General features: G+C 41.2%; 2 protein-coding genes across 5 annotated transcripts; both read left to right on the top strand.

The window, feature by feature from the left end:
- Positions 1–283: 283 nt before the first annotated feature.
- On the top strand, positions 284–7,776 carry syt11a (synaptotagmin XIa). 2 transcript variants are annotated; one of them, XM_084695527.1, is made up of 6 exons: positions 284–413; positions 2,166–2,425; positions 2,459–2,884; positions 3,217–3,444; positions 3,633–3,753; positions 4,107–7,776. In XM_084695527.1, the coding sequence occupies exons 1-6, from the start codon at positions 380–382 to the stop codon at positions 4,415–4,417; spliced, it is 1,380 nt and encodes a 459-aa protein (XP_084551653.1). In that variant the 5' UTR covers positions 284–379; the 3' UTR covers positions 4,418–7,776. The 2 variants fall into 2 exon arrangements, with proteins under 2 accessions (XP_084551653.1, XP_084551652.1); XM_084695526.1 differs by having other exon boundaries at positions 2,166–2,884.
- A 230-nt stretch (positions 7,777–8,006) lies between these two features.
- On the top strand, positions 8,007–14,222 carry rit1 (Ras-like without CAAX 1). Of its 3 annotated transcripts, none has more exons than XM_084695873.1 (6): positions 8,007–8,150; positions 9,628–9,714; positions 10,533–10,589; positions 11,788–11,861; positions 12,785–12,976; positions 13,164–14,222. In XM_084695873.1, the coding sequence occupies exons 2-6, from the start codon at positions 9,633–9,635 to the stop codon at positions 13,392–13,394; spliced, it is 636 nt and encodes a 211-aa protein (XP_084551999.1). In that variant the 5' UTR covers positions 8,007–8,150; positions 9,628–9,632; the 3' UTR covers positions 13,395–14,222. The 3 variants fall into 3 exon arrangements, with proteins under 3 accessions (XP_084551999.1, XP_084552000.1, XP_084552001.1); XM_084695874.1 differs by lacking the exon at positions 8,007–8,150 and adding an exon at positions 8,487–8,505; XM_084695875.1 differs by lacking the exons at positions 8,007–8,150; positions 9,628–9,714 and adding an exon at positions 10,056–10,228.
- Positions 14,223–14,715: the final 493 nt, after the last annotated feature.

Here is a 14,715-nt window from a genome sequence, read left to right as displayed (position 1 = left end):
CGCGAGGGGCATTGTACCAGTGCTACCAAATTTGTCAAACATGGTGGCGCTATGCGCCTAAAGCGGTCTCCAGGGCCAATAGTAGTCAGCAGCAGCCGCATTCTGTGTCTAACGCTACATAAGTGAACAGGCTACAGAATCATTCACTTGGGCTACAGACAGCAGTCGGAGGTGAGGAAAACGCACCCTTCAGAAACTGCATAATCATTAGGCCCAGCATCATTTTGGGCTGGAAAAGGGAGGTTATCGCCCAGTTGACTTGTGACCAGCATAAGTGGAGAGACGAATATCATTCATGGAAATAAAATAGAACCCTGTGTTTCTTGGCACCCCTTTTTTTCAGTTTGACAGACGTCTACGAGATTATTGAAACCTCAACATGGCTGAGGTAACCAATTTGAAACCAACATATGGTAAGTGCTAATATAGTAACATCTTACAATATGGATTTAGAAAAACACGTCTCGAATAAATATAGCTTAATAGTCTACCAGGTTGGCTATTCCTCCTATTGGCCTACTCTATGGATCTGGATTCTGGAAAATGTTTATCGGCGACAGCCTTCGCCATATATGTAATTTATTATATCATATTATATATATATAATGAACATGCCATAGGCCTGATTATTGGTAGGTCTATAAAGTATTGCTAGGCGAGAGTAAAGTGTAGCTGCAATTTTGCATCTCTACTGTGACGCTTTAGCCTTTTCCCCATAATAGTTGTTTTATTATGTGATATTTTACTCCGACAGCTTTGAATGAAGATTGTCGTGATGTCTAAAAGCAATATTTGGACCAAAATGTTTAAGTCAGATTTTTAACAATATCTAAGACAATCCCATCCCTTCAATAAACGCTGCGCGTGTGGGTTAGGAGTGGATGACGTTATGTCTTTTCCGAGGGCTTGGCATAAACTGCCCTCTATATTTTTGAAGAACATGAATGGTTTATAAGCACATTTGGGTGGGGACGTTTCTATGTAATCGAGATGCATAAAAAATCACTCGAGTTGTTGGTCGCGCACAGCCGCACACGCATAGTTATGGCAGAAATTAAGGCACTGAGTGCAGGCGAGTTAAAGGGAGTGATGCTTGAAATGCAGTAGCCCAATACGGAGATGTGGGTTTGTTGTACCAAAGAGAATAACAGAAACGTAACAGTGGGAAGGAAAAATAAACTGCTTTACTGTTATGGCCTTACAATTGAATTGATACCCACATGGATGTGTACAGATGCCGTTTATCGCATTGTTTAACAACCAGGTCCTACAGGTTCTTTCTTCTAAGCCATGTAAAGTACTCATACTGTATACTGTACTCATGTATCATCCAGTCAGATGTCAGCATCAGATCCTTATAGTTGGACATGCAGTGACATAGGCTACTGTAATTGAGTGACGCTCTCCCCTAACCAAGGATCGTATCAGCTTACTTCTTCTAGTTGCTTAACATTTGAAATACATCATGTTTGACTGATCTTAGATCCATGTCAGAGCAGCTGAAGCCATATCTATGAGATGTAGGCTGACAGTCTGTGACATTGAAGACTTGTAGTATTTCGATCCACCATTGACCATTTTGGATGCAAAACCATGGCATGGGTAGCAGTACTACCTTGGAGAAAGATTTTGTGATGGTTCAGTAAATAACCAACTGGAAGGCATCGCATCAACTGTTCCTTAAATAAGGAAGTGACTGAATCAAACTGAATTCTAGTTGAAAATGACTTGTGACCACAAGGGCACTGTTGTACCAGTCGGGTTATGATGGATCCCAGTGTCATTAAGGATATATTACTTGAAAATTGAGACAAAATCTAATTACATTAAGCCCTGAAGATATTGTCTACAGCAGATCTGGAGAGACTAGTTTTTCTTGACTAGATACTGGAGGAACAATCCCAAAGCCCGCTGTTAGTTATTAGGCAGAGAAAGACAGTTTCACGAGGTGAACAGCTTTGGGCTGTGAAATATCTTTCCTTGCTTTTACAGTTTTAGATGAAATTGAGTTGGCATTCAGAGGCTGAAAGGCTACTGCTATAAAAGGCTTCAAATGCGCCAAAGTGGACGGCCAGGTTCTTTTACTCATTGTAAGAGGATTTGACATGACAAATGCATCAACCGCCTTATTGACGATACCTAACCATACCTCTCCCTCTTCCCAGAGGTGTCCCCAGTGCTGGCAGGCTTCCTTGGTGCAGGGGTGCTGGTGGTCTCCGTCACCGTGGCTGTGTTCCTATGGACCTGCTGCCAGCGGCGCTACCGCCGGGTGACGGGAGCCCACAAGTCAGGACACTGCGACCCACTCCTCGATCCACCCTACAAATTCATCCACATGCTTAAAGGCATTAGCATCTACCCTGAGACGCTAAACAACAAGAAGATCGTCCGTGTGGGTCGGCGTGCAGGAACCTCGCTGAGCGAGGTGTCCAGGGGAGAGTTAAGTCACGGCAGAGAGCGAGGGAAAGGGAGAGGAGGGAGGGTTTTGCTGGTAGATGCCGACCCCAAGACGGGGCTGCTCAGAGGTTCCTCCCACCTGCAGATGAGCGACCTGACGAAGAGGGCTGGTCAGCCCAGGTTAGAGCGGGCTCTGCCCATCCGTGCTGATTACTGCTGTCTGGAGAGCAACTCTGGGGGGAACAGCAGCAGCAGTAGCTCTGATGCCAGTAAAACCGTCTCGCCCTACACGCCCTACCTGGGTGAGATATTGCCACCTGCCTTACTGGGCACACTGTGCCTAGCAGTAGATTATAACTTCCCTAAGAAGGCTCTGGTGGTGACTATCGTGGGTGCCAAGGGGCTACCTGCAGTAGATGAGCAGGCAGGCAGCTCCGATCCTTATGTGAAGATGACAATCCTGCCAGAGAAGAAGAACAGAGTCAAAGTAAGAGTCCTCCCAAGCATACTTCACAATAAAAGTTTACACCTAACTGTTTAGAGCATACATTTTGTCCATCCAAACATTACAAACAAACTTGAACTTTCCTTTTGAAGTTCAGAATAGAAAACTTAACATCAAACATGTCAGACCACATAAACAAGACAAGAGACAAGAGATAATGCATTTTGTTTTATGCAGAGGAAATATCTGTCCCACAGAGATAAACAATCTTTTTGATTATCACTTGGTTTATGACACATAGTTGTATTTCAAACAGTAATCGAGGAAGACCATAATCTAAACATCTTATTGACGTGCTAAATCCTCCCTCACAGACACGTGTGTTGAGGAGGACCCTGGATCCGGTGTTTGATGAGACGTTTACCTTCTATGGAATATCCTACAGCTCCCTGCCCGAGCTCACGCTCCATTTCTTGGTGCTCAGCTTTGACCGGTTTGCCCGTGATGACGTCATTGGGGACACAACCGTGTCCCTCGCTGGGCTGGACCCCAGTACAGGACGCGTCCACATCACCCAGCCCATCATGAAGCGGAATGTCCAGGTGAGAGAGAGAGAGAGAGAGTGTGTGAGAGAGAGAGAGAGAGAGAGAGAAGGCATATTATTGAGATTTATGATCATATATGTATTATATTAGGGTGCAAGAGACAGAAAAGTACAATACGGAAGAATAAAAATGGAACATCTATTATTCAAGGATTGTTTTTTTGTTTTTGTTTTTGATTCCTGCAGTGCCTGAGCCGTGGCGAGCTGTTGGTGTCATTGTCCTACCAGCCTGTCACTCACAGGCTGAACGTGGTCGTTCTCAAGGCCAAACACTTGCCCAAGATGGACGTCTCAGGCATGTCAGGCAGTGAGTATGAAATACACACACACACACGTTTGCAGACACATACACAGAGTTGTTCCCTGATCCTCCTTCAAATCATATTGGAATTTCCAACTTCTGCTTGTGATTATGGATAGAAGTCGTCTGACATGTCGGACAAGAAGACCAAGGTCACATGACAACTGCAGAACAGGGATCTGAGTCAATAAAGGAATATAACAATATGAACTTAACAATGGATAATAGTATCATATATATACAGTACCAGTCAAAAGTTGAATGGGAAAATGTGTCCACACTTTTGACTATATATATATATATATATATATAGCTATAAGGTAATACAAAGTCATAATAATATCATTCCGTCTCCTCAGATCCCTACGTGAAGGTGAACTTGTATTATGGCCGCAAGCGCATTGCCAAGAAAAAGACACAGGTTAGGAAGTGCACGCTCAATCCGGTCTTCAACGAGTCCTTCATGTACGATGTGCCAGCTGAGCTACTGGGAGATGTCTCTGTGGAGTTCCTGGTGGTCGACTTTGACCGCACCACCAAGAACGAAGTGGTGGGCTGCCTGGTGTTGGGCGGCCAGAGCCCCATGACTCCGGGTGTCATTCACTGGAGGGAGGTTTGTGACAATCCTCAGCGACAGATCGCCAAGTGGCACAACCTGGGCGAGTTTTAGAACTGCTCAATGTGTAACAATGTTTGGTATCTCAGTTGCTGAAAGTCAGGTGGTTTCTGTTCACTGTCAATCTCAAATCATTCTCCCCCTCCTTGGGAAGAGGAGTCAATGGTGGGTTTTGAGGCATTTGTAGTTCACACCAGGACAGTGCATCATTGACACCCTTCCCATTTCCACATCTTGCCCCACACATCTCTATATTGGTGGATACAGTTCAATATATCACTTGCATGCCTGAACAGTATAACACTGTACCTGGGGGAAATGTGGTCACAGATTGAAATTTCACCTATATCCTTTGGTTTCTTAGTCTTTTGATTCATTGGAGGGGAACAGTACCTTGAAACTACACACAATTGATCTCATGTAGTCTGGGCTATGTTGCTTTGTATTGATATATGGCTGTTTAATAAGTGGAGGAACAACTTTCTTTTGCGAGACCGTTATAACTGTAAGAGGCTGCTTTTAATGGGTGTTATTATGTAAAGAGAAATTCATTTTTAACTGGTTTGATATATGTTGCATACATGTACTGCAGGTCAGGCTACTTTCAAGTCTTATGCAGATCTGTCTATCCTGAATATTTTATGGCAGCACTGATATAAAAAAGCTAATGTAAGAGCTTTTCATTTGTTCAAAAATTATGAATTGGCTTGACAAGCTTTCCTCCCATTTTTTGTTAAACAAAATGGAGACACTGTAAGCATTGCTCGGTATTAATCAAATTATTTTTGTTCCCAAACGTTTTTTATATGCTTAGCTAAAAGTACAATCTAAGGTACCTCAGTAGCACTCCATCTCCTTGTTGTCTCCTTGCATACCCCTGCTTAGCAATCAAATCGGCTGAGATGAGATTGTACTTAAACTCACTCACTTTAGTACTGCTATTGTCATGACCACGTAAGGTAGTGGCCATGGTAACCTATACAGTCCCAGTGTGAATGGACTATTCTGCTGTAGACCACTGAACATGCAACGCTGTTATGTGTTCTCTGCATGTCAGTACTCAATCACCCAGAAAGCCTAGCTGTGAGATATTGCAATGCCACTGATTTAAACAAGTAATCATAAGTTTGGTTTTGAACGTAATTTTACATTTCACAAACTGTAATACATACAACTTACATTTCTTTTAACAATCATAGATACCTAGATACAGTCTAAACTTGTGTCAAAGTGTCAGTTCCTGTTGTAGTGTCCTCTCTTGTCCTTGCACAAGTCCTCTGTCACATTTCATTCTCTACAGGGAGGTCCTTATTCTGTCAAGGGCTTTTTGAAGCTTGTCCGAATAATAGAGGTCAAAAAACCCCTAGCTGTCATGATTTACTTTCTCGTTGTATGTATACAGAGTTTCCTACTATATGCTAGCTGCTCAGCACAAGTGCATGCAACTGCTCTTTAAGCTCAAAGCACTTCATTAAATGGTCTTGTTACAGCCATGCTAAAACTGTGTCCCTACAAAGAGATACAATACACTAGTGAAGTGAATTTTTTTAAACATGTTTTTCAAATTGTGCTTGGTACTCAGAAGCTTGTTTGGTAAATGTTAATAACCACAGATGTATTCATGTACAGTAACCTACCTGAATTAACAATGCAGGTTCAGTGGGAGTGTTGGGTATTGGGTATAGCAAAAGGGTTCAACCAAGGAGAGAATAATGTGTACTATGCACTGATTCTTAAAGCTTTGCTAAGTGGTCATTTTATATTAGCTCTCTGAAAGGCCTGATGCTATACTGTTTGTTGTTTGCTCTGTTTGATTTGATGAACGTGTTTATATTTGAGCTAAGCCTTGTATCATCATAATACTTTTTTCTTCTTTCACTTGGAAATATTGTATTGTATATAGGTTATAATTGTGCTTTTTATATCAAGTTGACATATCTATACACAATACTTATACTTATCTTTTTACTAAGGTTAAACTGAAGTTTACCGAGGTTTCTCCCTTCATTTATATTCGTTTTTTTTTTATTGATCCATCAAAAAGAAATGAACCTATGTTCTTGGTTTGCCTTCCTACACAAACTCATAAAATGTACAGAAACAGTTGCAATGTAAACAATAGAAAGGCAATTTAGGTAAACATAAGAGCTCTCAAAGAAACACTACAAACTTGTTCTGTTCTCAGAGGTTTCCACTTGTTTCCTGGTTGGCTTATTTGCAAATAAAACAATATTTCACAATACTGTTTGATAAAACGTTACCTGTGTTACATATGCTTGATCAAATTCTAGCATTTACATTTCTTGTGTTTAATATATTTAAGTCTATGTAGGATGTGATTCAGTTTTATGGACAGGACAGGACTGGAACATGGTGTACTTGTTCTCGCCCTGACACCAGAGCCTCAATTGAGTCTTGTAATGGCACAGATAAGTGGTAGGTGGTGGCTTACGTGTGTGTGGTGTTTTCGGCATATGTCACTCTGAATTTAGCGATCACGTGTCCTAATTTTTAATAGTCTCACTATATAATGATTTGGAAAAAAGCCTAGAGATCAGTCAATGTGGAAAAGTTTTAGCTTTGTGAATTTAAACAACCACACACACAAACACTTATTTTTACTGCAGTTTAAATTGAAAGTTATGTTTTTGCTGAAATAATAAATATAAATGATTACACTTTAAACAAAACATACACAGATACTCTTTGTTGTGAAATCTCCTTATATTCCACGTTAATGTTAACGTGTCAGTCACTTTAGTCTTGGTCACCCAGGACCAATATAAAACCATATCCTGTTCCTGATGCTTGTTTCTCTTAGTACATAAAATGAACACTGCATAATCAGAATGATGTGCCCACAATCACTGAATACCTTAAAAATGGTCAGAATCTTTCTTTTATGTACCATAGCATAAAGACATTTTTCTTTTGGGGATTTTGATTTTAGAAATGTTTAATATAACGTTGTGTAAACTTTACAGTGTGTTCCCAAGTTCTAAAAGGCAAACACACTACCTGTCCCTTTATGTAATAGTTGTTCCATTGAATGACATACTGTTGGGCTTCTGTAAATGTATTACATTTTTGGGGTGCATCTTATTTTTGCCATGGTATAGTTTTGTGTTACATCATCACTACATCATCACTACTTTTAATTTCCTCTCTTTTGAGGTTAGGTAACAAACCATGGGGCACATTTATTTTGTAAATGTCCAATATCAGTTATAATTGATCATTTGTCTTGGTTATAATTAAAGGATTGCAGGTTTTAGTGGATAAATGCAACCCAAGACAAATAGCCTACTCTGACCAATCTGCATCATTCTATAAAATCTATGCTAAAAATATAACACTGATGTTAACTTGTATGTTCAATTTGGAAAAACATTGAAAGTACAAATAAAAAGCTCCTGGACTAATTTACTTCTCTTGTTATGTTTTTATTATCTCAGAGCTTGGCTATCATTGTTGTCATAATTTTTTTTATCAATAATGAGCAAAGCTAGTGATCATCATAAATGATATTTTCAACTCTTAACGTTTTTAAACCATAAAACTGATTGTTTCGTTGCTGATCACAAATCGATTCTAACCTCAGTAAGGCCTGACATCTAAAGAAACGGGCAGAGGGACCCTGGGACAAATAGTCTGCAAGCCGAACATAGCCTATGCTGTTTACAGTTGTTAAGAATTTTATTATAAAAGATTAATCCTCAAAAACCTAACGCTTACTGACCAGCGTGTTGACTAGGGCAATTATGAACAAAGTCGCTTTGTGATATAGGTAAGTCATTATTGCTTTTGAAACAGACACACATATGTTTATTTAGATTTGATTTCCCCCCCCCCCCCTCACCTCCTTAAATAACTTCGCTAAATTGTAATTTTCTGAAAATATGAGTATGAGTAAAAAATGTCTATTGCTTGTTTCACCGCTATTCATGTAGCGTGTGGGTAACGTTAAACCAAAACAGAAGTGCACTAAAACTTGGATGAAAGTTGCTTTGTTGTGCTAAAGCATTTGGCTACTGACGTCGACCATGGCATATGCCATTGAAACTATAGGCCTGCTAAACTGTGATCATGTGTGTTAAAGCGGTTCGCAACAAATGGAGAGTAATGCCATAAAAAATGTCATGGTGAGTTTTCGAAGTTTTAGTGACTTCAAGTAATGTTAATGTCGTTTGTTGTTTGACAAAAAGGGCAACGCCTGAGTATATCGCTAAAAAGCATCAATAATAGGCTACCATTAGTTTTCACTGTAATGCTCAAACAGTTCAAGTCTGCTGACAACAGTGAAATAAAATTTCAGGACAACGAAGGCTTAAAAGCTACAACAAAGTGGCCTGATTTTGAACATGAAGTAGCTGCAAAGTCGGAGGCCTGACCAATAGAGCCCGGACTATATTATGTACAAAGACCGTAAAGAAGTGATGTTACTGGGAGAAGGAAAAGGAATTGCGGTGCGGCAACCTGGACAATGTCCTGTTCTTACAATTATTACCGTATTTCTACAAAATGTTAATGCTATTTATTTTTCAAGTAGAAAAATAGGGATACTTTTAAATTATGGACAATGAAGATAAACACAAGTTGCCTAGGTATTGCAATGGGCAACGTAAGGCGGATATGGAGATACATTTAAAATATACTGTTAATACATATTTTACTTGTAAGCCAACCCCTCCCCCCTAAAAATAATCAACAGGTGACATAGATGTTAAATATCTGAAATGCACTCTATAAACTACACAGTAGGTTATATTTATGCATTTGCATGCAACCTCTGACAATGCCCTTTTATTAATGTCACAACATCAAGAAGTCACATGACATTGAGCGTCAACTCTATATGACTCAGTTCCTCTTTGTTTGTGAATACTAACTGACTACTCTGATAACTTAGAAGTCATATGACTATCTGATACATGCTCAAACAGAGTTTTTATTTTAAGACTGAGTAGACTGTAGCTCCAGTTCTGTACTTGGACTCTAGTCCACTTCCTGTCCTACTCAGTAAATGCTTAGCATGATTTCTAAACTACAGTATGATTACCAGGCATATCCAAGTCACTGAAAGCCCTCAGCCCTCTTGCTCTCAATAATCTACAATATTCATGTCCCCTGTGCACAACATGTGCCATGTTGAATGTTCTGTGTTAGAGGGTGTGCAGAATGGATGTGTGTTTGTGTCTAGTCTAGTTTTGTACAGCTTATGGTTTGTGTCCTCACTTGTACTTGCTTGTGTTTGTTCACATCAGTGTGAATGGAGTCGTCGAGAGGCTCCGGGGGCCTCTCCCGTGAGTACAAGCTGGTGATGCTGGGAGAGGGAGGAGTGGGCAAGAGCGGTAAGTAACTTCCACATTCCACTTGGCATATTGCTCTTCGCCCCTCTAGTCTTCCTGGGGTTATGTGTAGGCCTACTGGCAGAAGTTATGCTAAGTGCCTACTGGCAGAGGAGCCATACATTGAAAATGGATGAAGTACAAGCTTGCATAACTGCTCTCAAGTTTATTGTGCCTTTTTCTACACACACACACACACAGTTGGTCAGAAACACTGTCACTTGTAGGCACAGCCTTTCTTTAACTCAAAGGTGCAGTCTGAGTGGCTGTCGTCAGGAAGATTAAGAAACACCTAGCACCCTTTCCTCTTGTTATGTTTGTTGCCATGGAGACTGGCAATTTCACTGGTACTGGTACACATCATACTAAGATCATAGTCAATGGTGTTGTGTGTTTTATACTGTAGGCTATCATGCCTGCTCTTTAGTCAAATGTACCCCACAGAGATGTGTCTGTGTGTAAGAGAATAACAGTAAAAAGAGAGATGTACAGATAGAAAGAAAGAACTGTTAACAGGGTGAGTGTTGTATTAGTGTGTCTCTGTGTGTGATACATATAATACTGTAATATTATTCAGGATACAGGATAATAAAGAATCCTGCCTCTAATCCTGTCATTACTGCTGATTTAGGTGAATCCACATTTTATGTTGTGTAATGTATGGTAAAACAATGAAGATATACAGTATATGGAACTACAAAGCTATACAAAAAGACTCTCTCTCTCTCTCTCTCTCTCTCTCTCTGTCACACACACACACAAACACACACACACACACACACACACACAAACTCATACATTGTCTCTGTCTCTCCCCTCAGCCATCATTATGCAGTTCATCAGCCATAGGTTCCCTGAGGATCATGATCCAACCATAGGTGAGACAGTCATCAAATGTTAAATGTCAAGTAGTGACCAATATATCATTACTGATATTTCACAGAAAATCTGCTGTATTTCTGTGTTGTATTGTGGTGGAACCGGAAAAAAAGTCAATTGTAGCTTATATATCCAAATGAAAAGAGTGTCACATTCTGTACCGCAGAGAGCATGGAGAAAAGAAAGAGAACTGAATAACTGTCTGAGGTAGATTGTAGTCAAGCATGGACTATCTCAAGGCAAGTCCATGACTTCTCCATAGGCCGTGATCTTGCTGGTCGGTATGTAATACACTGTTGATAACGCCCCTGGATGGGGCTGCAACAGAACCTTGATCCACTGCTCAGGTCACACTATCCGTCACCAACTTGATGCATCTGCTAGGAGATCCAGGTAGATCCCAACCTGAGAAGCCTCACTGTAGGAAAATGAAACCCACCACCACGAGTCCAAAGTCTTCAGACCAAATTGAAACTTCCCTGTTTACAGCCTGCACATAGAAGAACACCTGTCCCACAATACAACATGGACAAAGTTGTACTGTATAGAATAATATAGTTATAGCTACAACCATCTCCTTGGTCTTGAATGTGTTCAGTTAGAGGTGGTTCCTCTTGCACCAAACGCCCAAAGTCCACAACTATGTGCCGGTACAAATAACAACAATGTATTCATTTAGCAGACATACAGATGGGGATGAGAACCTGTGACCTCCTGATCTGCCGTCAGATGCTATACCACTGATCTATAACCATGTGCCCTTGTCTATACCACTGATCTATAACCATGTGCCCTTGTCTATACCACTGATCTATAACCATGTGCCCTTGTCTATACCACTGATCTATAACCATGTGCCCTTGTCTATACCACTGATCTATAACCATGTGCCCTTGTCTATACCACTGATCTATAACCATGTGCCCTTGTCTATACCACTGATCTATAACCATGTGCCCTTGTCTATACCACTGATCTATAACCATGTGCCCTTGTCTATACCACTGATCTATAACCATGTGCCCTTGTCTATACCACTGATCTATAACCATGTGCCCTTGTCCACCCTTGACCCAGTGATAATCAATCCAAATCATTAGGTTGGTTGCAAAATTACGAATATGAATTTCCCTGGTTGTGTTTCACTTTAGTAAAGAAACGCTCAATGAAACGCTTATGCCACCGTCCCTTTTTCAGAGGATGCCTACAAGACGCAGATCCGCATCGATGATGAGCCAGCTAACCTGGACATCCTGGACACTGCGGGACAGGTGATGCAGCTGTCCATCCATATGTGTCTCTCTCTCTCCTCTTCAGCTGTCCATCCATATGTGTCTCTCTCTCTCCTCTTCAGCTGTCCATCTATACTCTCTCTCTCCTCTTCAGCTGTCCATCCATACTCTCTCTCTCCTCTTCAGCTGTCCATCCATACTCTCTCTCTCCTCTTCAGCTGTCCATCCATACTCTCTCTCTCCTCTTCAGCTGTCCATCCATACTCTCTCTCTCCTCTTCAGCTGTCCATCTATACTCTCTCTCTCCTCTTCAGCTGTCCATCTACACTCTCTCCTCTTCAGCTGTCCATCTATACTCTCTCTCTCCTCTTCAGCTGTCCATCTATACTCTCTCTCTCCTCTTCAGCTGTCCATCTATACTCTCTCTCTCCTCTTCAGCTGTCCATCTATACTCTCTCTCTCCTCTTCAGCTGTCCATCCATACTCTCTCTCTCTCCTTCCCTCCCATGTATTTACTACTCTACTTTATTAGCATTACTTCAGTCTAGAAGCTATTGCTGAGTAGTTTTGGGTCAACTAAAATTCTCAATGGTTTCAAGTGACCATTTGAAGGTACTTATGACTCATGCGTTCGCTCATAGGGTATATCGTTGAGCAGAATTCAGCAACTCCTTACAGAGAGGTGTCTGAAATAGCAATTACCCACTGATTTGGTGGATTTTCGCTTTTGTTCAGCGGGTTCCACATGCCACATGACCTATAACTGTGTTCAACCACAAGGAAAACAAAGGTCATGTATGGTTTTTCGCAAATACTTAGACAATGAGACATTACATCCGTATACTCACACAGGGTGTGCTTGTGTGTGAGTATAACATTAGCACTCTGGAAAGTATCATGCTCTGATACACCACACCCTTTCTCTCCTATGTACGCACACACACACTCCTCTCTCTCTCTAGGCGGAGTTTACAGCCATGCGGGATCAGTACATGAGGGCAGGCGAGGGCTTCATCATCTCCTATTCCATTACCGACAGACGGAGCTTCCAGGAAGCCCGCCACTTCAAGCAGCTTATTGATCGTGTGCGCCGTACCGCGGAAACCCCTGTGGTGCTGGTGGGCAACAAGTCGGACCTGGCACACCTCCGACAGGTAAGGAAGTATAGAGACGCCCCTCATTGCTTGGGCAATGCTTGGTATTCAAAGGGGTTTGAAAACTATCGAGAAGAGGGTGCCCCTTTTCTGCATGTGTCCTTTTTCGAGTCACACATGACCATAAATAAGGTGTGCAGTGCACTAAAAGGTAGTAGCAGAAACGTGTCCTACTTTCACCCACTAGGTGTCAGTAGAGGAGGGCCGTGAGCTGGCCAGGGAGTTCCAGTGCCCCTTCTTTGAGACTTCGGCCGCGTATCGCTACTACATCGACGAGGTTTTCGCCGCGCTTGTCCGCCAGATACGGCAGCGTGAAGCGGACTCTGTTCGAGGAAGTGAGAGGAAGACGAGGAGGAGCCATTCCTTCTGGAGCCGCATGCGCTCTACTTTCCACAAGAAGCAGCACTCAGAGCACTGAGGGGTGTCACTGTTGGGGCACACAGCCATCCATTAGGCTGGTATCTTAAAGTGAATACTGTACCTTTTGTGAGGGGACCATTGACTCTTATGTGAGTTAAAATTTGCAATGAGGAATTAACAGTAATTAGTGTAGATAATAGCATTCTGTAAACCCTATTGAAGCAAAAACATAGCAAATATATGTTAATTGTTTTAAAAATTGGTCTCGCTTTTATTGACAGTCTGTTACCATTTAGTGATGAATGAAACAGATTAACGTAACTTTTTTGTCTCACAACGCTGGAGAGGGTATCTTGAAATGAATTATTTGTATTTTTTTGCTGTTGCTGAAAAGATGTCAGAAAGTCTCCCATAGTAGACCTTGAGGTTAGGTTTGTGGAAACAATTTCAAAATTCTATGGGTTTGTGATGACCAGATGACTTATGTGAACTGATTTGCAGATGGCAAATGACAGTATATACTATGTGTGCAACAATTACTAATATCTGATTTATACCGACCGCAAGTGCTCAAGGACGTACTTACGTACTTTATCACGGCACGTTGATGTTCGGTGGAGGTCCTGTTTTCGGAATCTTATCTCCTGCTTGATACTGAAAAGCCTACTAGCATTTACTTTTTATGAGGTGGACTACTGCCCCGCCTGGGAAAGCCATTCACTGGCAATGATGAGTATTATTATACATTACATTCCATAACATGATACACTCATCAACTAGAAACAACAATACAATCATCAACCACTGATCAACTGATTTCAATGTCACAATTGAATTTTTGAATTTGTATTTAGTTTGTGTAATAAATTATTTAGTTGTGCCATAACTCAATATATGATCTCAGTTATTTCACAACCTATGAAACTTTTGATGTTCTGCTCCAACTTTAGTAGATATAATAGGCCTACTCATTAACAACAGATGTTACAAAAACAGATGGGGTTTTTTTAGAGAGGGGGGGGGGGGGGCGTAGTGGTGGTAAAGCTCTCATCTGTTGATCCAGAGTTAGACTAGCAACTGGCTGGTGGAATGGCTGATATTTCAATAATAAATAAATAAATAAAAGCAGTTATCAAAGTTGTATTTTGATAGACAGTGACAGTGTTCATAGATTGTTCAAGGGAGAAGCTCTACGCTTTTTTTGTTGAAGGGCAAAAATGTGTGAGGCTGTGTCTGGAAACTATTGGGGCTCATATAAATTATTATTGTAAAAGATATATGCAATGCGGCTATGCGCCAGAACTAAAGGGACCTTAATAATACTGCCAAGGACGGATCGGGTGGGGGTAGATCGTGACTGCCCACACACTCCTGCACAG

Source organism: Hypomesus nipponensis, chromosome 4 (genome assembly GCF_054491055.1).
Source record: "Hypomesus nipponensis isolate SF chromosome 4, ASM5449105v1, whole genome shotgun sequence".
Classification (NCBI taxonomy): Eukaryota; Metazoa; Chordata; class Actinopteri; order Osmeriformes; family Osmeridae; genus Hypomesus; species Hypomesus nipponensis.
The sequence above is the reverse complement of the archived record's forward strand: the minus strand, read 5'-3'. Positions and strand labels throughout refer to the sequence as shown.